Source organism: Osmerus eperlanus, chromosome 17 (assembly GCF_963692335.1).
Source record: "Osmerus eperlanus chromosome 17, fOsmEpe2.1, whole genome shotgun sequence".
Lineage (NCBI taxonomy): Eukaryota > Metazoa > Chordata > Actinopteri > Osmeriformes > Osmeridae > Osmerus > Osmerus eperlanus.
This window is the reverse complement of record NC_085034.1, coordinates 7,313,948-7,334,870: the sequence shown is the minus strand read 5'-3', so window position 1 is coordinate 7,334,870 and position 20,923 is coordinate 7,313,948. Positions and strand designations below refer to the sequence as shown.

At 48.7% G+C, this 20,923-nt stretch overlaps 2 protein-coding genes across 3 annotated transcripts; one reads left to right on the top strand and one right to left on the bottom strand.

The window, feature by feature from the left end:
* Positions 1 to 1,798: 1,798 nt before the first annotated feature.
* Positions 1,799 to 9,524, bottom strand: LOC134037947 (bestrophin-3-like). Its single transcript, XM_062483515.1, has 10 exons — positions 9,049 to 9,524; positions 8,205 to 8,299; positions 7,730 to 7,817; positions 7,411 to 7,556; positions 6,579 to 6,733; positions 5,928 to 6,005; positions 5,157 to 5,309; positions 3,644 to 3,724; positions 3,325 to 3,476; positions 1,799 to 3,210 (listed from the first exon to the last, which is right to left on the bottom strand). The coding sequence occupies exons 1-10, from the start codon at positions 9,198 to 9,200 to the stop codon at positions 2,286 to 2,288; spliced, it is 2,025 nt and encodes a 674-aa protein (XP_062339499.1). The 5' UTR covers positions 9,201 to 9,524; the 3' UTR covers positions 1,799 to 2,285.
* Positions 9,525 to 10,305: 781 nt separating this feature from the next.
* On the top strand, positions 10,306 to 20,821 carry rab3ip (RAB3A interacting protein (rabin3)). Of its 2 annotated transcripts, XM_062483284.1 has the most exons (13): positions 10,306 to 10,561; positions 14,332 to 14,424; positions 14,626 to 14,895; positions 14,981 to 15,173; positions 16,781 to 16,876; positions 17,429 to 17,506; positions 17,629 to 17,832; positions 17,931 to 18,059; positions 18,534 to 18,646; positions 18,866 to 18,889; positions 19,089 to 19,188; positions 19,339 to 19,408; positions 19,680 to 20,821. In XM_062483284.1, the coding sequence occupies exons 3-13, from the start codon at positions 14,651 to 14,653 to the stop codon at positions 19,760 to 19,762; spliced, it is 1,335 nt and encodes a 444-aa protein (XP_062339268.1). In that variant the 5' UTR covers positions 10,306 to 10,561; positions 14,332 to 14,424; positions 14,626 to 14,650; the 3' UTR covers positions 19,763 to 20,821. The 2 variants fall into 2 exon arrangements, with proteins under 2 accessions (XP_062339268.1, XP_062339269.1); XM_062483285.1 differs by lacking the exon at positions 18,866 to 18,889 and having other exon boundaries at positions 10,310 to 10,561.
* Positions 20,822 to 20,923: the final 102 nt, after the last annotated feature.

The window sequence follows — 20,923 nt, the reverse complement described above, 5'->3', positions numbered from 1 at the left end:
CTGTGTAGATGCTGGACACACTGGGATTAAATGTGGAAGACACTTTAGTTCCCTAAAGTGTTTCATTCATACTTGTGGTCGTATTGTGATATCAGCTATTGGGCTTGAACTCTAGGGTACTCACCCTTCAGGTTCACCATCGACTCTACAGCAGGGGGTCAAGATGTCTCAGAGCAGCACCAGGACTGATCTGCCAGCTGTGCAGGACCTCTACACCCACTGGTTTAAGAAGAAGCCTGTTATCCACTCTAAAGTTAGAACTTTGGACGAGGCGAAATGGAACTCACAATATCCAATGATTAAAAACTTGTGTTGGAGACATTTAAGGATTGACCACCATGTATCCACGTATATTATCATCACAACCAGTAATTTAACCTTTTCATGTTCCTGTTAAATTTGCCTGAAAACGCCTAAACAGCATACCCAAAGTAAATTGGAAGCTGTTCTTGAACCATTTGGAGTACATGCATGTAAATGATCTCTTTTGAAAGCTGACACTCTGAAGTTATGTCCCCTGTTGTCAGGACCCCTGTCAGTCCTTCTAGTGTTGAGTAATAGAAGCTTGAACACAAGGAAAGTGAAAATTTCTATTTCCGCCTAGATTTTGTTTTGAAAACAGAGGCCTGAAGAGGCCTAGAGGTGGTAGGTATTATCTGGAAGACTAAATTGGACCACAGGTTGAAGCCTTACCCAATTCAAATCAAAAGTCAAACATAATACCACAATATATTCATATTTGACACATGTTTTTATAAGAATACATCCAGGAATTTTCTAAAAGGGTCTTTTGGAGACTCCAAAATGACCCTTTGTAACCAAGGTCAAGGTCAAATAAAAAGGTATTATTTTTCATAATTGTTATCTCTGGCCCATCTCTGGTACTTAGAAATATCATATATAATAGCTAAATCCCTAATTAGTAATACTGAAACACAAAAACTGAAGCATGAACACATTGGAGTGCTTTATCTGATTCCAAGGATTGGCGCACAAAGAACACTGATTCTGTCAACCATATTGCGCAATCGACTGTTATTTTGAAGGCTCCACAGACGCATACAAATGAGGTATTGGCATTTTCAGCTAGCTGTCAGCTACAAGGCTAACGAGCTAATTTCAGAGCCAGTCGAAGCCAGTTCGAGAAATTTGTTTAGAACGAGTGTGGGGGGTGGGGGGCGGGGGGGGGGGCAGGACGCACAGACCTAGTTGGCTTTAGAGGGCTGTCAACGGGGCATGGAAGCTCCTATTGGGTCGAACAAGGTGTCAATCAAAAGGGGAGGGTTCAACGGACATTTTGAGACCTTCATTTTGTAAATACTCCGTTGATAAACCGGACAAAATAACACTTTTATGTGAACAAGTTGTTTCTTCCGTCGGCTAACTTGCATAATGAAACAAAGGATAATGGCTATTCATGAACGTAAAACATTGTATTTGGACGAATTACTTTACATGGTTAGATACTTTGAACCCTTGGGACTTACGCAGATCAAGTTTTGATGGCATGATTTGCACACCTGGACCTATTTGAACAACTTAGGGTGAGTACAACTTTTTTCTTTGGCATTGTTGAAGGAATGTTCACCGGAAAAAGACGTTGACTTTGCTTGCTATTGTGACTTGATCTTGAATTGGTTTATTTCAATGGAAGCACAAGAATCGTAGCTTTCCAACGATGTATAACATGTGTAGCGTCTAAAAAATATATTTGTTAGAATTTAGTGCGTCGTAACTGAGGAAGGGGGAGGCAGCATTTTTGTCTCGCGGGCGAAACAGGAGCGTAAACAGGTTAAGAATGATCTTCATATTATTAAATTGTTCCTTGTGTTCCAGGCTTAGAAGCACGTCTCCTCTTACACAAGTTGTTTTCCAGGTCCTTAGTTGTGTCCAACTATGGATCGTTCAGTAAAGAGGGCACATAGGTCATGTTTTATTTAGTTCCTTGCTCCTCAAGTTCAGGTTGAGGGAGATGTCTTCAGGAGAGGCAAGCAGGGATATCAGAAAGCGGAGCATTTGGACCTTTCGACCACAGGCTTGTTTTAAGCTTGTTGACAAACATACTTAATCATGCACACATGTTCATGCGCACACACACTGAAATGAATGATACATTAAATTAATACATAATGTATGTCCACCTGAAATATTAATATTTTATAGGTACAGCAGTAGCAATAAATACACAGGATATCTATACAAATAATTGATCAAAAGTGCAGTTTCCCTAGTTGAGGCCTATATTGTTATAATAAGGCACAACAAAGATAAACATTCCCAGAATGTTACAAGTTCTGTGATTGGGAGCCGTCCGTGTTTCCTTGACTGTCAGCAGGTCCCTGCTTCTTGTCACCCTCCTCATTGCTGGAGGCCTGGACGTCAGTGTCTGGTGCTCTGGGCCGGGCAGGTTCAGCTGGCAAGTTGGCGGATCTTTTGAGGCTTGGGGTTTTCCTCCCCAGTACCCTGGGGCTGGGCAGGCTACGAACAGAGCTCATGGAAGCCTGCCTGGACAGCTGGAAGGACAGGTGTCTGCACCGGGGCCTGGCCCTGTCTTTGGGGATACTCCAGCGAAACTTCTTGGGGCCCAACTGGGTTGAGCTGTACACGGGGTTATCCAACCCCCGAGCTACCTCCATGGGGGACGGCTCTACTGTAGTACCAGGCTTCGGCAAGGCCTGCTCTGGCTGTGAGCTACCGTTCTGGAGAAGCAGACCTCCAGACACTATCCCGTTGTCCATCGTCTTTGTGCCGCTATGACGACCACTATTGTCCGTGTCACCACTGCTGCCGAAAGGCGGGCTGACCACCACCGTGGGCAGGTCTGTGTAGGAGGGGGAGCGCGAGCGAGAATTGGTGTCGGGGGAGGAGGGGCCGCTGCTCACCTCCTTCAGAGTGCCCAAGGTGTCCAGGGCATGGGGGGAGTGTGGGCTGGAGGTGGGAGGAGGTAAGTGGTTGGATCTGGGGAGCGAGGACGCCGGGGTCTGTGAATCGTCCATCCCGGGGTGCACTCTGCAGTCAGATACGAAGGGGAAGAACATGCTGGAGATGTCACTGCTGTGGCGTTTGAAGGCGTGCCGCGGCGGGACCAGCTCGGGGGGTTCCTGGATGCTGAGGAGCCGGCGCACACGGCACAGAACGGACTCCTGCCGCTGGGGATGGAAGTCGCTGAGGTTGGTGTCGATCTCCTCAAACTGCAGAATATCTGATAGGCTGGAAGCAAACAGCAGACACGGAATAAGAAATCCAGGAAATGATCAGTACGAGTGAGACGTGTGTGTTGGGATGTGTGTGTGTGTGTGTGTGCGTGCATCCATGTCTGCTTACCCCATGTCCGTGGTGGAGCCCAGGAAGGAGGGTATACAGTATTCAGCAGCTGCCAGTGTGTAGGGCGGTCTGGCATCAGAGTCATTCCAGTATATGTCCTTAGTCATCCTGGGAATGCTCATATGCATTTCATCCACTGCCAGCATTGATACCTAACAAAAACCTCATTGGTCAATAAATCTGTCACTCACACCTGACACACCAATCAATACATCAGGCAGTCAGCAAACCCCCAAAAAACTATTGGCCAGGACACATCACTCATACTGTTCACTTGCAAAGAGGCTGTAATAAACTAGTATAGGGGGTGGACTCTTACCTGTAGATTCCTGTCGATACACCAGTTGGCTTCAAAGTCATCATCATCCTCGCCAAACGGATTGATCAACTGCTCCGCTACCTGGAGAGGGGAAACAAGTTGATTGTTTAGACAGACAAGCACCAACTGACAGTGCAATTGATTGATAATTACAACGCATACGGAGAAATGTTTGGACGAGTGACGTGGACATCTGCACGTCATTATTTGATGCCACTGAACGACAATGTTTTCGATAGCCCCCGTAAAAATGCTCTATTCCTGCTGCTGCCTGGGGCTGTCTAATCTTCCATTAAACACAACAGCATCAGTCTCCTCTCTGTGGGATCAGGCTTCCGGATAGACAGACAGGCAGCAGTCCCTTCAAATGAGACCCACTATCCACAACAACACGAGCACAGCTGCCACACACGAGCACAGCTGCCACACACTGGAGCACCAGAACCAAGCAGTCAACCAAAAAACAAAAGGGCTCGTCTGACGGAGGCGAGAGCAAATGGACGTGTCTTAACAGAGGAGTGTGAAGGAGACGGAGGAGGAGGGCTGAGGATTGGTTAAAGAAAAGGTTTGATGGTCGAAACGAAGGGGGGGGGACGTGTTCTGCAGAGGGGGTGCAGGGTGAGGAGTAGGCTGAGGGTGGTAGGCAGGAGGGGGTGCAGGTTGGGGAGTAGGCTTATGGTGGTAGGCAGGGAAGGGGTGCAGGGTGAGGAGTAGGCTGAGGGTGGTAGGTAGGAGGGGGTGCAGGGTGAGGAGTAGGCTGAGGGTGGTAGGTAGGAGGGGGTGCAGGGTGAGGAGTAGGCTGAGGGTGGTCGGCAGGGAGGGGGTGCAGGTTGGGGAGTAGGCTTATGGTGGTAGGCAGGGAAGGGGTGCAGGGTGAGGAGTAGGCTGAGGGTGGTAGGTAGGGAGGGGGTGCAGGGTGAGGAGTAGGCTTATGGTGGTAGGCAGGGAAGGGGTGCAGGGTGAGGAGTAGGCTTATGGTGGTAGGCAGGGAGGGGGTGCAGGGTGAGGAGTAGGCTGAGGGTGGTAGGCAGGGAGGGGGTGCAGGGTGAGGAGTAGGCTGAGGGTGGTCGGCAGGAGGGGGTGCAGGTTGGGGAGTAGGCTTATGGTGGTAGGCAGGGAAGGGGTGCAGGGTGAGGAGTAGGCTTATGGTGGTAGGCAGGGAGGGGGTGCAGGGTGAGGAGTAGGCTTATGGTGGTAGGCAGGGAGGGGGTGCAGGGTGAGGAGTAGGCTTATGGTGGTAGGCAGGGAAGGGGTGCAGGGTGAGGAGTAGGCTGAGGGTGGTCGTCAGGGAGGGGGTGCAGGGTGAGGAGTAGGCTTATGGTGGTAGGCAGGGAAGGGGTGCAGGGTGAGGAGTAGGCTTATGGTGGTAGGCAGGGAGGGGGTGCAGGGTGGGGAGTAGGCTTATGGTGGTAGGCAGGGAGGGGGTGCAGGGTGGGGAGTAGGCTGAGGGTGGTCGGCAGGGAGGGGGTGCAGGGTGAGGAGTAGGCTTATGGTGGTCGGCAGGCATGTGCACCTTGAGCCATCCAGAGTAGAAGAAGAACTGGAGCAGAGTGAAGATGGGGACGTACAGGTCGAGGTCGTGACCAGGGTAGCCCCGCGACGGGTCCAGGAACTGCCTACCGATGATGCAGGCGCAGAAGAACGTGTAGACTGCTAGAGTGACTACCTAGAGGGAGGGAGGGAACGAGGGAGGGAGGGAACGAGGGAGGGAGGGATTTAAGGAGGAGGCAGAGGGGGAAGAAAGGCAAGGGAGGGGTTGGAAAAAGAATCAGCGACGGAGAAACGTTATGCTGTACATGAGGTAGATGATCCAGTTTGTATAAGGGGAGAGAGAGAGAGAGAGAAGGAGAGAGAGAGATAGACAGAGAGATTAGAGAGCAACACAAGCTCATTATCCAGGGGCTGAGCTTCCCATCTTCTGTATCTGCTCCAGTGTTATGGCTCTCTGCGGTGATTATTACGGGCAGTTCAGCCCAAATGTGCCCATTGCCAAAGGTTACGGATGTATCTCCGGTGTAAGCTTAGAGAGCTAATGAGCCTGGCGTCAGGATGAATCCGATTTAGAGGATATGAGAGGAGAGAAAGGGACAACAGGGATTTGAAGGAGAGAGTGGAAGAGAGGCGAACGTGCCCTCCACACACTCGCTCTCTAACACAGATGAATAAGGACATCAGAGGGGGGGAATCAGACACCACACTGACTGTCCACCACCAGTGGATGCCCTGAAAACGAGAGAGAGAGATAGAGAGAGACTGGAGAGAAAGTGGTTGTCTGTGTGAGTACCTGTGTGTAGACTAATGGAATCCCAACCCAGTTGTAGCCAAAGAGAGTGGAGCACCAGCTCCGAAACTTGTTCATCTCCTACAGAGGGAGATATAGAAAGAGAGGAAGGAGGCAGCGAGAGGAAGGGAGGAGGGGAAGGACAGGAAAAGAGAGGTAAGGACAGAAAGACCAAAGAGGTGGGAACAGATAGTATGAAAGGTATAGAGAGAACCCACTAGCATATTGGGTTTAGCTCTGCAGTAAATTACTATGACATGCACACACATACAAACAGAAAGTTATTTTAACAGACAGACGTACTAAGCAACATGAGTCACGGGTCTTTTTTGGAATAAAGGTGGCAGGCCTAGTCAGCCTTAGCCCTGAAGGTCAGAGTGATTTTATACCTCAGTACACACAGCACAGCAAATAGATCTGCTTTCTTGGAATGCAAAAACGGTCGAGGATATCACCTGAGATGACCTGTTAATGTGTTTGAAATCTGAGGTCCGTTTCTCAAGACCTCAAGAATAGCACGTCATGGGAGTGTAGGGTGCAGTACCACCCAGCAGAACGGAGCGTAGTGAGACAGAGTCGAGTGAAACACAGTAGAGCAGAGGACATAGAGCAGAGTACAATGCTGTAGATCAGAGCAGAACACATTGAACTGACGTTGAGGATGGTCTGGAGGTCCACGCTGTCCTTGATGCGTCCCTCCTTGCGAGCCTTGGAGGCCAGGTTGGAGAACCAGACCACTGGGATCCAGTACTTCAGGTGGGGGGATTTGATATTATCGAAAATCTTCCTCTCGTCTGCGGACATGAAGCCTGCCGAGACAAAGACAATGATGAGGGATAAGAAGAAAACGTGTCGAAGGAGAGGCGGAAGAGGGAGTCAGGTGGATGAGCGGTTAGGGAATCGGGCCAGTAATCAGAAGGTTGCTGGTTCGATTCCCCGGCAGTGCAAAATGACGTTGTGTCCTTGGGCAAGGCACTTCACCCTACTTGCCCCGGGAGGAATGTCCCTGTACTTACCGTAAGTCGCTCTGGATAAGAGCGTCTGCTAAATGACTAAATGTAAATGTAAGAGGGCGAGCAGGAGGCGTCATGTAGGTCACGGACCGTAGGGGTCGTACGACGGTCATACCTGCCTCCAGCATGAGGTTGGGAAGTGTTTAACCCTTGTGCTGCCTTCGGGTCACATGACCCAAAGGTTCATAACAAACCATCGTTATGTTTCCCCAATTTTACCGAATACAAAAACAAATAAAAATAATTTTCTTTTAACCTTTGCAATGTGGGGGGTCTGAGACAGCCCAACGGTTAAAAGAAAATGCTTCACTTTGTTTTTGTATGCGGTAAAGTTGTCGCAATACGACGGTGGGTCACAATGACTGATGGGTCAGAATGGCCCGAAGATAACACAAGGGTTAAAGGTGTATGGTTAGGGCAGGGGTCATGTAGAGGTCGCAGAGGCCACACAGGCACTCCTGTGGAGGTCGTACCTGCTTCCACCACGTGGTCCATGGTGGGAAAGCGTTTGCAGACGGCCGTGCTGACGGAGCGGAAGATGAGGAGGGACGTCAGGTTGACGTAGCGCATCAGCGTCCGGCGCAGCAGGCGGCCATGTTCATCACGACCCTGTACACAGCTGGAGCGAGGGACGGAGCGAGAGAGGTAGAGAGAGAGAACAAGAGAGAGAGAGAGAGAGAGAAAGAGAGAGAGAGAGAGAGAGAGAGAGAGAGAGATGTGGAGGCTAGTGTGGATGAGTCAAACAGTCCAAAAGACGGACAGATGAATAGACGGGTTGATGGACGGACGGACCTGGAGATGAGGAACATGAGGCGGTCAGGCCAGGGTAGGTTGACAAACTGGTTCCACCAGCGGTTGACCGTCAGAGTGACATAGAACCCTGGAACATACACACAGGATTACACAACACCCTGACGTGATGCAAGGCACTCTGGCACGGATGGCAAATGAGGCTCCATTTTCCCTGGTTTTCCTTCCCATCCTCTAATGATTTATCCATTTTAACTCAATCACACAGTGCAGTGTCCCAGTAGAATCAGTTTGGGGGAGTGGTTGGAACAGCTAAAACCATCATTTTCATCTGGCTTCTATGTTTCATAGACAGGTTGGTAAAAGTATGTACAAGAACAATGCAAAAGATTTCTCTGTTGGACTAAATGGTAGGTCTATAACCACACCAAATGCCTACAAAAACCTTATTCTATTGTCAGCTACAAAACAATACCTGTAATTTATTATGATCACAGTTGAAATCATTCAAATTTACCAAGCACGAAGGTAACTGGGATCTGTTCAGCATACTTGTCACAGTAGAGGGATAGCTTCTCAAATAAACGCTTCTGAGGGTCCGACAGAACCAGCCTGTGGAGACACATGTTGACGGCATTCTGTTTATGGCAGTTTGAACATACTGTAATGTACTCTCTAAAACCCAAATAATGAGAAATGATAGGATATTTATTTTTATTGAACAGTTTGGGCACAGGTCACAGATAATAACTATGAATGTTTTTTTTATTTTTTTTTATTGCATAACTGGAATCTAACACCACTTTGTGTGTGTGTGTGTGTGTGTGTGTGTGTGTGTGTGTGTGTGTGTGTGTGTGTGTGTGTGTGTGTGTGAGGGGGGGGGGGGTTGGGGGGTCAGTGTACAAAAAAACATGTTTGTGTTTTTCACTACAAACATTATTAAAGACGTTCCTGTAAACCTAATTTAGCTACATAAGCAGGCTCACAGTTGGCTACACAGTATACAGTTTATTTGGATCGAATTGACACTAAAATTGTGTTCAAAATTAACTATCGACTATTTAAAATGTTTAAAAGCTTAAAAAAAAGTTGTATAAATGCCTTGCTATGACACCTGTACAGTTTACGACTAAGGCTATTTATTTTTGAGTTAAATGTACTCTTTGGTTAAGATAATGGTTTTCTAATGGTTTTCTAGCCTACAGAATAAAAAGAAAAAACGTATAGATTTGTATAGACTTTTCTGAATAAACATTTAGTGATTGTAGGTTCTTGTCAAGATTTCTTTAACATTTATTTTAATTAATATTTCATATGAGTCTAAACAAGACTGAACATGATAAAAAGGAGAAGTGAATTACCTGTACACAATGCTCAACACGGTGTATAATAGGACAAAAACTATAAACTCCCGGTAAAGCAGTTTGTATATGCTGCCTTTCCATCGAAGCAGCAGTCGGTGGAAACCGAAGAAGGTCGCGTTGGCGACTTTACTGGAGTAAGTCACCGTCATCTTCAATCACCGCAATAAAAAGTAATCCGGTTGATATTCATCAAAATCGGGGATAATTCGGTGTCAGTGATTGGCCCACATCAAGTCATCCGTTTGACAGTTCCTTTGATGTTTAGAGAGAAATCTCCAAATCTGTCGGTGTCAGTCAGTCCATACGAGTCATACGGCGACAGTAATGCAAACCACAAAACTGCTTGTGTCCATAATGACAAAGTACAAATACACAGATTACTGGATAGTAAATCAAATTGCGATGGCATTATTTTCTTCTTCTTCTTTCATACTATAACTTCCATAGACAGCCTGCCTGTAGTGTATGCTGTAATGTGGATGTTAATTATTAGTCAGGTTGGGGTTATTAGTAGAAGACCAGTCAGGATTTGAACCTGTTGCCTCTGCCAAGAACGCCCATGAACGTGATGCGCAGCTATGCAGAAACACACACACACACACGCACACACAGACAGAGACTAAAAATTACACACGTGCTGACCCAGGCCAACAAAATCTAAAATTACCATCTCTGTAGTCATGTCTAGTTTTTGCATAACTGTGCAGGAGGTTTTGCTAAACAGCTCTATGGATCTCTGAGGACAACATTTATGAAAGATGAAAATATGACGTTTTAAGGATGAAGTATAAAAAGGTTGGTGGTTGAAGATGGGATTTACTTTTGAGATAGTCCTGTGGTGGGCGCTTTAGAGCACGCAATTCAGAAAATGTATGTCCCCACACATTTTGGGAAATTAATTAATGAATTAAGCCTTTCAATTTCAGGTTTTTATGCAAATAATAGCCTGGCCTATATTATATTGTGTGTGTATTGGGGTCCATATATATAATCCAAAATAAATATACCACGTAAAAGGCTATTAGCCTAGTACAAATGTGTTCTTTTCTTTATCATTGGCCATCTCGCAGTATTGTGGGTGAGAATCACAATAGAATAACGATTCAAGGCAATCGCCAATTTTAGGCAGAGGCATGGATACAATTTTGCCATCGTATTGTAACTTGCTGTCATCAGAGGTGAACAAGAGAAATTTGACAGTGGCATGCGCATGCGTAACAGTTAGGTTGTGAAGCTTGTTCACGGCACGCCCATACTCCCACCCGGTGGACAACAAGGAAAAGCGAAGCAGGTGACTGTAGCCTACTGACAGACGGGACAGTCGGATGCTCAGTTCCTCTAGCTGTCGTTGTTTCATATGTATCCAGCCAAATCGGCAACGACTACGTTCATCGTCAGATCAGTCCTGTCCGGCGAAAGTAATATAAAACACGCTGCGACTCCAGGTTTATGCATTCGGTGGATTTTTTCGGGATCGCTATTATTCGACACCGACGGCTGTCGGTGTAGGGTGAGTTGACACACGAACTCTACGGTTGACAGCTTAAGCTAGCATACTTGCTAACGTGCTAGCCAATGATGTATAACACAACGAGGGCATACGCGGTGAATTATTGCAAATATCCACATTAGTGAATGCTATAAGACGCACAATATAGCATTAAAAACTATTAGGCCACACAGCTTTTAGCCTTTTGATATTACATCTGATACCGTTTTCAGTGGACCCTGCAGCTGACAGCAAACGGCAATTTATCTTGTCAGCAACAGAACAGAATGAGCATCATGGGAGGTCACCAGCAGTTTGAATTAGACACACAACATTCATGCACATGTAGGCACAGTCATTATAGGGGACGTGGAACCGTCTGCACATTTGGCAAGTCAGCTCTCAAGTCTAAGCGAAAAGGCTGGAGCCAATTAATCATTATTTTTGTAATTAATACATATTTTCTGGCCTTGTCATTAATGATACTCATTTAACTGAGTGCTGGATTTGTATTTAAGTAATGGCCAATGATAAAGTAACTTCTCAAGTGCGCCCCATGTCATGTGATCTAGGTAGCAGCTTCATCAGTGGTCCAGGGCTGAACCCTTCCATGGGGCTGATGCTAGACTGCAGGCCTACAGCTTTATCAAGTAGGAATGTAAAGCGTACTTCAGTAGACTGGCTATCTAATATTCCTTCAAGATCCAAATTGAGCTTTATTGGTCAAGACATTTCGTTTATTAATGTGTGTGTGTGTGTATCTGCATGTGTGTTGGGGTAATGGTGCAGAGCACAGAAGAGAGTGGGGTGAGAGGAAAGTTTGGAGGAGTTATGTCTCGTAACGCCAGGGGTCTGACAGGGACTCCTTTGTTTTCCTCAGTATTCCTGAGAGGGAGAGAGAGAAAATGACGAGGTCGGGGGGGGGGGAGATAGTTAGACTTTCCTGTGCTCCACACCAGGTCAGGAGGGGTTGTATCTTGTGATGAACAGAAGAGGAGGCATGTTTGTCTTCAGCAACAGAGAGGGAGAGAGTCAGACTCACCATGTGACCCTCCCTGCTGGGCGGCCATCTAGCTTCAGGCCTAGGGCTACAACACAGGCTTGTCAATATCCGTTTTGACTCTAGCCTTCCCCTAACCAGTACAGGTCAGATGAGGCTCGTTGAAATGTATTCCTGTAGCAACCACGGCAAGGCTGTATCAGTTAGACGCTGCTGTGTGACTTTCAACAACAAGTACATGACAACCTGTCCTGTACTCTTTCTCACCGATGGGCCGAATTTCCCTTCAGCTGGCTAATACTGTGCTTGTGTCAGAGTAGGTGAACAGGACACTCCGAGGAGACATGAATCATTCTGCCTGGCAGGGAATGAGGGGTGGAGGGGGGGTGGAGAGGACGAAGAGAAAGAGGGAGAGGCAGAGAGGAATGGAGTGGGGGAAGGGGGGTTAGTCAGCTGTCAGCTGGCCATGTAACGTTCACGTCGAATGTGTCGTCATTCTGATAAGGAACCTGCTATGGGATGTAGCTCTCAGAGATTAGATCTGACCCATCACAGATCGTACATTTGAATAAAGGAATCTCAGGCGAGAGTGAGACTTCACAATCAGGAGTTACATCAAACTAATCTTGGTTTCACCACCATAGTCAAGTAGGAATGACGCGACCAACTAACTTAACACTGACAGAAAGTGGCATTGGTAACTGTGTGTGTGTGTGATGTTGATGGTGAGGATGTATGCAAAAGCACAGGCAGATTGGTGCACCTCAATTTTTGATGAGAGGGGCAGTACCTGAATATCAAGTATCCACTCTGATCAACACCTGGCAGATGGTTGCAGTGAGTGGACACACACACTCCGGGGCTAGTGTGATGCAATCTCAACGGTTCCCCTGCTGGTTTTCCACACACACACAAAAAACACAGACATGCACTCATACTTAAGAGGCATTTAGCATGGCCATGGGCAGGCAACAGTATTTCAACACTAGTAATCTGTGCCAGGCAACAAACCGCATTATGTGTATAGTCTGCTTGGCCAGTCTAGCAGTCACCACACATCAGGTTGGGGCATCAGCGTGGTGCTAAGCCAGGAGCATACAGATCTCACTGCTGTTTGTTTGAACATGCAATGCCCCCCTGTCTCTGTAAGGGAAAGCGTAGCAAAGGAAGTCTTCTTCGTTTCACTCTCACTCTTCATTTCTCTTCCTCTCTCCCTCTCTCTCTCTCTCTCTCTCTCTCTCTCTCTCTCTCTCTCTCTCTCTCTCTCTCTCTCTCTGTCTCTCTCTCTCTCTGTCTCTCTCTCTCTCTGTCTCTCTCTCTCTCTCTCTGTCTCTCTCTCTCTCTCTCTCTGTCTCTCTCTCCCTCTCTTTCCCTCCCTCTCTCTCTCCCCCTCCGTGTCTCACCTGAGCCGAGCTGGGGCGTCATGGGTTAATGCAGATCCTACCCAGCAGCCTTTGCGTCGGCCTGGCCTGGAGGGTGTCAGGTTACAGTGGCTACCCTGGCCTGGTTCCCAAGGGAACAGGAGGATGACAGGGTTTTTTGGTCTCCTCGACTGTACTCTCATCTCTTCCACTACTCTGCTCTCTTCATGGCTGGACAGGGTTCTCATTCTGGCCTTGTTTCCTTTTCAGCGTCATTCGCCTCCTTGCTGGCAAGAGTAAGCTAGTTCACTATGACAGACCTGAGGTCTGCAGGAGTGGATGTGTGTATACAACAACCACCTCATGTATTATACATCTCTCTCTCTCTCACACACACATGCACACACACCCACACACACACACACGCTGTGCCGGTGACCTGATGGGGCAGGGATTCGTGGGGCCATGTTTTCATTCACTAAACCATCTGTGGTGCTGGCTTGTTCATCGTCCCCAACCCACACACTGCCCCTGTGTGTGGGTGGGAGTGTGTTTCTGTAGGTGGGTGTGAGTGTGCGTGTGTGTGAGTGAGTGAGTGTGTTCTGTGGATTGTGTTCTGTGGTGCTTAATGAGCACATGAACAGCTCTCAGTTTCTAACTGGCTGGGTGTGTGTTCGTCAGTGTGTAAGCCTGCTCTGCTCTATTCTTGTCTGCTGTTGTCTCTTTGTAGTCCACGCCCACTGACCAGCCCCGCAGGTTTGTCTGACTTCAGGGCTGAGCTGACATTAATACCGGCACCGTTGTCATAGCAGCCTTCCTGACAGACAGGTCCGTCACCCCAGCAGCTGCGTCAGGAAGCAGACACTCTGCCTGGCTAGCCAATGGGATCGGCCTGTCTGGACACCTCATTAGATAAGTCCCTGATACTGTAACAATACAGTAACTGGCACTGGGTTTAACCTTTGGAATGCTACTGTAAGTGTGTCACACACTGTCTGTCTATGGGACAGAGAAAGGAAGAGGGTGAGACAGTGACAGGAAGGAACTGTGTCTACATGTTACTTATTGCTGTGCGAAAGTGTATGTGGAATAGATACGGTGAGTGAACGAGTGAGGGATAGATTGAGTGAGTGCAAGTGTGAGAGAAAGAGAGAGAGACAGAGTAAAAGAGGGGGGCGAGTGTTAAGTGTCCTGAAAGCAGTTCCCTGAGGAGAGCAGATGGATCTTTACCATCCTAATTGAATTCTCTCTCTCTCTCTCTCTCTCTCTCTCTCTCTCTCTCTCTCTCTCTCTCTCTCTCTCTCTCTCTCTCTCTCTCTCTCTCTCTCTCTCCTCTCTCTCTCTCTCTCTCTCTCTCTCTCTCTCTCTCTCTCTCTCTCTCTCTCCACTCCCTCTCTCTCTCCCTCTTTCCACTCTTTCTCTCTCCACAGCAGAAGCACTACTAGGCTGAGAGGCCAGGAGTTGAGTGGACCAGCACTGACAGAGCCCCCAGCTTGTCCTCCTCCTACCTCGCTTTCACTATGGTATGGATGACCCATTAAAACCAGATCTGCTGTACAAGAACTGAAAACATCCAAAAAGCTCCATTATTATTATGTAAATCATTTGTTTATCCTCTCTCTCTCTTTCTCTCTCTCTCCCCCCCTTCACCACCCTCCACCTCCATTGGTTCCCTCCTCGTCCTCCTCCTCCCTCCCTCCCTCTCTCTCCTCTCCCCTCTCCAGAGTGGTGTATGATGTGGTCAAGGTCATGGCCAGCGAACCCCTCGAAGGTTTCCATGAGGTCAACCTGGCTTCGCCCACCACCCCGGACCTCCACGGCCTGGCCGAGACACGCCCCCAGCGACACAGCGCCCCGCCCAGCTCTCTCTACCGCACCCCCTCACTGGGCTCCGCCCCCTGCCCCCCCAATGCCCTGAGGGCTGACCAGCTGCCCACGCAGCCTGTTTACTCCGCCCCCCGCCATCTTGGCAATGATGAGGCGCACAATGGCAGGTAGGAGACTGGTTGATCAATATTCAGATTTCTCTGATTGCTTTTATGTCTGGTTTAAAGACGTGTCTCCATGGTTACCCCTCAGTGTTCCAGGACTGGAGCCCTCCGCCCGCTCTGAGGTGGAGTCAGCAGAAAGTGTCTTCCTGGTTGGAGAGGAAGGGGAGGAGTTCCTGGGCTTGAGTGACAGCAGCTTGTCCCGCCTCCGCAGCCCCTCGGTGATGGAGGTGAGAGAGAAAGGCAACGAGAGGCTGAAGGATGAACTGGCCAAGGCACAGAGGGTGAGGCTCTGAGAAACACACACACACACACACACACACACACACACACACACACACACTGGAACTGTCCTTTACCCTTCACACACACACACACACACACACATTCATTAACATGCACACTCAGACAGAGCCACATTCACATTCTGCTCTCTCCTCCATTTTGAGTTGAGTGGCAGATATAGGTTATTATCTGCACTGTTCTCTGCTATTATAGCACCTCCTACCCCCTTCTCTTTTGAGTTTATATTTAACATTAGTATCTCCACTTCGCAGCCTGCCAGACAAAATTGTGCCTGTGATTTAGAAGGTTCCAGATTCCCTTCTGTTCAGTTGTGTGCGCGTGTGCTGGTGAAATAAGTCCAAACGTGGGTTAATCCTGCTCTGATACGGTGGCTTGTGATGAAACAACCCTTCCATTACCCCTATAATTATTCTCTACAGGGCATTGTAGGCTGACTATGCCGCAGAAGGGGATGGTCCACCCGTCATTAGTTGTGTGTGTGTGTGTGTGTGTGTGTAGTGCGGGTGTGTGTAAAGTTGTGTGCACATTTGTGTATGCCTGTGTAGATATACAGTGTTTGTGTGCTCTATTATGGCATGGGCTCTCCCAGCTGGGAGGGGGGGGGGCTACTTAACTGGCAACCTGGATCTGATCCATGCCCCCCCCCCCCCCCCCCCCCCTCTAGAAGGTACACAACCGTCACAGCCCTATTCCAGTTGGAGTGACTAGCAACGAGCATGCAAAAATGACTCGCTCACAGAGACAGGGGGGCGAGAGGGGCTAGCAGGAGAAAGGGGCTAGCAGGAGAGAGGGGCTAGCAGGAGAGAGGGCTAGCAGGAGAGAGGGCTAGCAGGAGAGAGGGGCTAGCAGGAGAGAGGGGCTAGCAGGAGAGAGGGGCTAGCAGGAGAGAGGGCTAGCAGGAGAGAGGGCTAGCAGGAAAGGGGGGCTAGCAGGAGAGAGGGGCTATCAGGAGAGAGGGCTAGCAGGAGAGAGGGGCTAGCAGGAGAGAGGGGCTAGCAGGAGAGAGGGGCTAGCAGGAGAGAGGGGCTAGCAGGAGAGAGGGCTAGCAGGAGAGAGGGCTAGCAGGAGAGAGGGGCTAGCAGGAGAGAGGAGAGGAGAGAGGGGCTAGCAGGAGAGAAGTGAGGGATAAGTGGAGGACGGGGGTTAGCGACGTAGTTAATCCCTGCAGACAGAGAGAAGAGACTAAGCAGCTCAGACAAGGAGGCACACACACTGGTCTCTCTCTCGGGTTCTCCATCTCTCTCTCCGTCTTAATTCCACCGACAACTTATCTATAGCTTTGTTTGTTTTCTGTACCAGCGTTGTGTATTGCCTCGCTAGCAGAAATGAGAAATGCTTTACTTTTAGTTTTGTGTGTCTGTGCGTGCCTGCCAGCCAACAACACACTCTTGAAATCCATCGACCAGCAGCCATTTATGCCACTTCTGCCAAACCTTCAATCTCATTGCCATTGCAGTAAAAAACATTTCCCCTTTTTTTTAAATTTATTTTGTCATAAGGAGTCCGTGTATGTCAGTTTATTTTTACGCCATGATTTATTTCTGTCATTTGTGTTGTATCTGTTGGTGTGACTTTTATTTTGAAGGAGCTTAAGTTGAAGGACGAGGAGTGTGAGAGGTTGTCTAAGGTGAGGGATCAGCTGGGGCAGGAGCTGGAGGAGCTCACTGCCAGCCTCTTCCAGGTTGGTCACCACTAATGAACAGCTACTACTACACCTGGTCTCTGGCTTCTCTCCTCCTCCTCCTCCTTTTAGCCTAACATCATCCCTTCTCCTCCCTTCTTTTTCTGTGTGGTTGTTTTACTGACGTTCCCTCCTGTCTGTCTCTTTTTCTTTCACACCATCGTCTCCCTGTCACAGTTTTCACACTCTTATTTTGATAGTTTTATTCAGAAACGTCAACGGGCATTGTGTTGTTGGCATTGTTTCGATCTCGCTCTCTCTTGCTCTTGCTCGCACTCTAGCTCCCTCTCTCTCCCCTATGGTGGTGGATTCTGCTTTCTTCGGTTTGCTGGGTGGCAGTTTAGACTTGGGTTGCTGCTGTGTGTGTGTGTGTGTGTGTGTGTGTGTGTGTGTGTGTGTGTGTGTGTGTGTGTGTGTGTGTGTGTGTGTGTGTGTGTGTGTGTGTGTGTGTGTGTGTGTGTGTGTGTGTGTGTGTGTGTGTGTGTGTGTGTGTGTGTGTGTGTGTGTGTGTGTGGTACTGTGCATAATCAGTTGTGTTGACCTTTGTTCCAGGAAGCTCACAAGATGGTCCGTGAGGCCAACGTTAAGCAGGCTACTGCTGAGAAACAGCTGAAAGAGGCGCTGGGCAAGGTGAGAACACACACACAGACAGTGTCAATCCATACGTGTAAGGCTGTGTACAGTTACACATATTTAAACGATATATGACATTAGTTTTGAAGTGTCAGAAACTCTTCTCCTCCTCCCGCCAGATTGACGTGCTGCAGGCGGAGGTGCTGGCCCTGAAGACTCTGGTCCTCTCCTCCTCCCCCACCTCCCCCTGCCAGGACCTCCCCTCGGGCACCAAGACCCCCTTCAAGAAGGGCCACGGCCGCAACAAGAGCACCAGCTCCGCCATGCTGGGCAGCCAGGCGGAGCTGTCAGTCACGCAGCCCATAGTACGAGACTGCAGGGAGGTAGGAGAGGAAGGCCACACACTGCATGAGAATAGGAAACAGGCATGTGTGTGTGTTGTGTTTATAGAGATACGTGTGTGTGTGTGTGTTTTCCTCAGGTGGACAGTCTGCTCTTCAGCGAGTTCAAGGCCTGGAAGGAGGAGCCCAGTCTGCAGAGGAGCTGCTCCTTCCTGGAGAGAGTCTACAGAGAAGATATCCACCCCTGCCTCACCTTCTCCAAGAGCGAGGTGTGTGTGGATGTGTGTGTTTCTGTAAACTACTGATATGAAAATCTCTCCATGAATGGAGGTATTCAGTTTCCAGGTATTCGTTAGTTGTTTGGTCTTGGTTCTGTTGGCTGTTCAGAATGGCCAATAGGAGTTGTCCTTCAGGAAACCAGAACAGATCCACCCCCTGGTGGTCACTATCAGCCAATCATCTAATTCAGCGTGTAGCTCCTTTCAAGTCCAGTCAGTCCAGATGTCTCCGCCCACGTGTGCATTTGGAGCTGAGCCACCAGCCTCACAATGGCAGTGAAAGGAACTGGCATCATAATGACTGTCAATGTGATACCTCCATGAGTAACACAAACCCTCTGTAGCCCTCAAAACCAGCCTGACCGCCCTCTTGTGGTAGGACCTAGCTACTATCGCTCAGATGCTGTATAGTAGCGGTCTTCAGAATTCTTTCGGACCCCTGACCCCCTGACCTCTGTCCCGTAGCTGGGGTCAGCCATCTTGGAGGCGGTGGAGAGGAACACGCTGAGTGTGGAGCCGGTGGGCTTCCAGCCCCTGCCCGTCGTCAAGGCCTCGGCTGTGGAGTGCGGAGGACCAAAGTGAGTACGGCGAAACACACACACACACACACCACAGCACGGTTCTCTGTTCTGTCTGTCCCCCTCCGCATCCCTCGACACCACGCTCCCCTTCAAGCACTTCTCAGCGACGTCACCTCGCCTCCACCCATTCACGTCACCTCTCCGTCGCTGTTTCTTTGTCTTTCCCCTGTGTTTCCTTCTGTCGTTCCCCCCCTTGCCCGTCCTGCTGCCCTCTAGTGGCCGGAGGGCCGAGGTGGTCACGTGAGTCTTCATTCTTTTCTCGCCCCTTCCTCCCCCGCACGCCCTCCTACTTTTCTTCCTCCCGTGTCCCCATGTTGCCCTTCCTGTATCACTCCTCCGTACATCCTTCCCTCCCTCTACCATGGCGTTCTCACCTGGCGTCTCGGTCTCAGACTGCCCCTGTCTTCCTCATCTCTCGTCCTCTCTTCCCTCCCCGCAGAAAATGTGCCCTCAGCGGCCAGACCAAAACCTGCAAGCACAGGATCAAGTTCGGAGACTCCAGCAACTACTACTACGTGTCTCCCTACTGCAGATACAGGGTGAGGGCCGGTCCTGTCTCAGTCCTGTCGGATCATCTTGAAGAAAGCGAATCATCCAATTTCTCTCTTTCTCTCCGTTTCCTTCTCTCTCTTGCTCTCTCTCTCTGTCTCTTTCTCTCTCTGTCTCTCTTTCTCTCTCTGTCTCTCCAGATCACGTCGGTGTGTAACTTCTTCACCTACATCCGCTACATTCAACAAGGGCTGGTGAAGCAGCAAGACGGTGAGCTCACCTGTGTCCGACATGGCGTCTTCATTTCCCAAAACCCTGCAATGTCACTCTGATAATATCTCTGCCACCTTGCAACCATGACGACATGGTTTTTAACTAATCATGGTGGAAGTGTACCTTTCAAAAGTTGTGAATATCATGTCACCAAGTATATCATTGGATAAAATACTATTTGATACTACTTTTGCTAATAATATAGATATACGATGTATTAGATGGGAGATGAATCACACGTGAATGCTTTTTATGTCAACATTTTCAGCTGAACAGATGTTCTGGGAGGTGATGCAGCTTCGCAGGGAGATGTCATTCGCTAAGCTGGGCTACTACAAGGATGAACTGTGACCAATGGGGTTACAAGGAAGGCGGGTCTTCATCCTTGATTGGACACACTCCGGCCATAAACAGCAGAGCTCTCGAAACATCTATACTGCATTACTGAAGGACCTCCCACTTGATTATGTTGTCATGGTAGCCCTGTAGACCCTACTAGACTCTGCTGTACCATAAACCTAGGACATGACCCCTGAACACTAGCATTGATGAAACATGGAGGCTCTACTCCAACCAATGCCTGTACTCTATTTACCCTGACATCTACCTCCATATATAGGCCTACTTTTAGATCCTGCCCCTTACATACTACACCCTACCACCCAGCCCTCACCTACACCCTCGCCATCCCAGTACTCCATACTGTATCCTCATATTGTAGTAAACCCATTCAAAGACCCTAAGTCTTTGAAGTGAACCCAGGCTTAATAGATCATTCACTTGCCCTTAACATCCTACCAGTACTCTAAAGGGGCTATGTGTACAGCAGGTTGTTGGGGCAGACCTAGGGAAAGTGTGTATGAACTAGAGGCTAGATCCAGAGGGTGGGGCACCATCCAGGTGGAAGATTCTGCACTTATTGACACTAGTATTGGAGCATTTCCATCTTGTACACCTATTGTATTTTGAACATGGGGGGGGGGGGGCACACCCTGCTGCATCTCTCATGGTTGACTTTCAGAGAGAGAGTAGGAACAACATGTACTAAACTAAGCTGACTGCGCTCGTGTGTGAAGTTGGGGAAAGAAAAAAAAAAAATCTGCTGTTGTTTTCTCTTTGTTTACTTCTGTGATTCCAAGGACTTTGGCAACATTGACGTGGGAGATTTAAATCACATCAATCAATAAACGCTGAGGGGCCCCGTTTTCTTAGTTGAGGATCCCAGACGTAGTGTAGCTAATCCGTTGCTGTGTCGTCGTGTGTGGAGCTGTGCTCAGTGTCGTTTGCGTGTCTGTGAAATCTGTTCTCCGGTTCAGTCCACCCTTCCCGCCCCCAGGCCTCGTACCGCTCTCCTCACTTTATTTTAGTGCCTTTCTGGGACTCACAGAATAAAAGTTGTATACCTCTGGATGAAGTGTGACTCGTGTGTCTCTCTATAGAGCTTTTTGGAAAATCACGGCAGGCCTTCAGAGAGATATTCTTCACAGAACCATTTTTAGCAAGGCTTGTTAC

Excerpts from the sequence above, each read along its gene's own strand:
- LOC134037947 (XM_062483515.1), bottom strand. The coding sequence starts at position 9,200 with ATGACGGTGACTTACTCCAGTAAAGTCGCCAACGCGACCTTCTTCGGT. Across the intron at positions 8,300-9,048 it reads GTGTTGAGCATTGTGTACAG|GCTGGTTCTGTCGGACCCTC; the intron begins GTAATTCACTTC and ends GTGTCTCCACAG. Across the intron at positions 7,557-7,729 it reads CTCATGTTCCTCATCTCCAG|CTGTGTACAGGGTCGTGATG; the intron begins GTCCGTCCGTCC and ends CCCTCGCTCCAG.
- rab3ip (XM_062483284.1), top strand. The coding sequence starts at position 14,651 with ATGGCCAGCGAACCCCTCGAAGGTTTCCATGAGGTCAACCTGGCTTCG. Across the intron at positions 15,174-16,780 it reads AACTGGCCAAGGCACAGAGG|GAGCTTAAGTTGAAGGACGA; the intron begins GTGAGGCTCTGA and ends TTTATTTTGAAG. Across the intron at positions 18,060-18,533 it reads TCACCTTCTCCAAGAGCGAG|CTGGGGTCAGCCATCTTGGA; the intron begins GTGTGTGTGGAT and ends TCTGTCCCGTAG.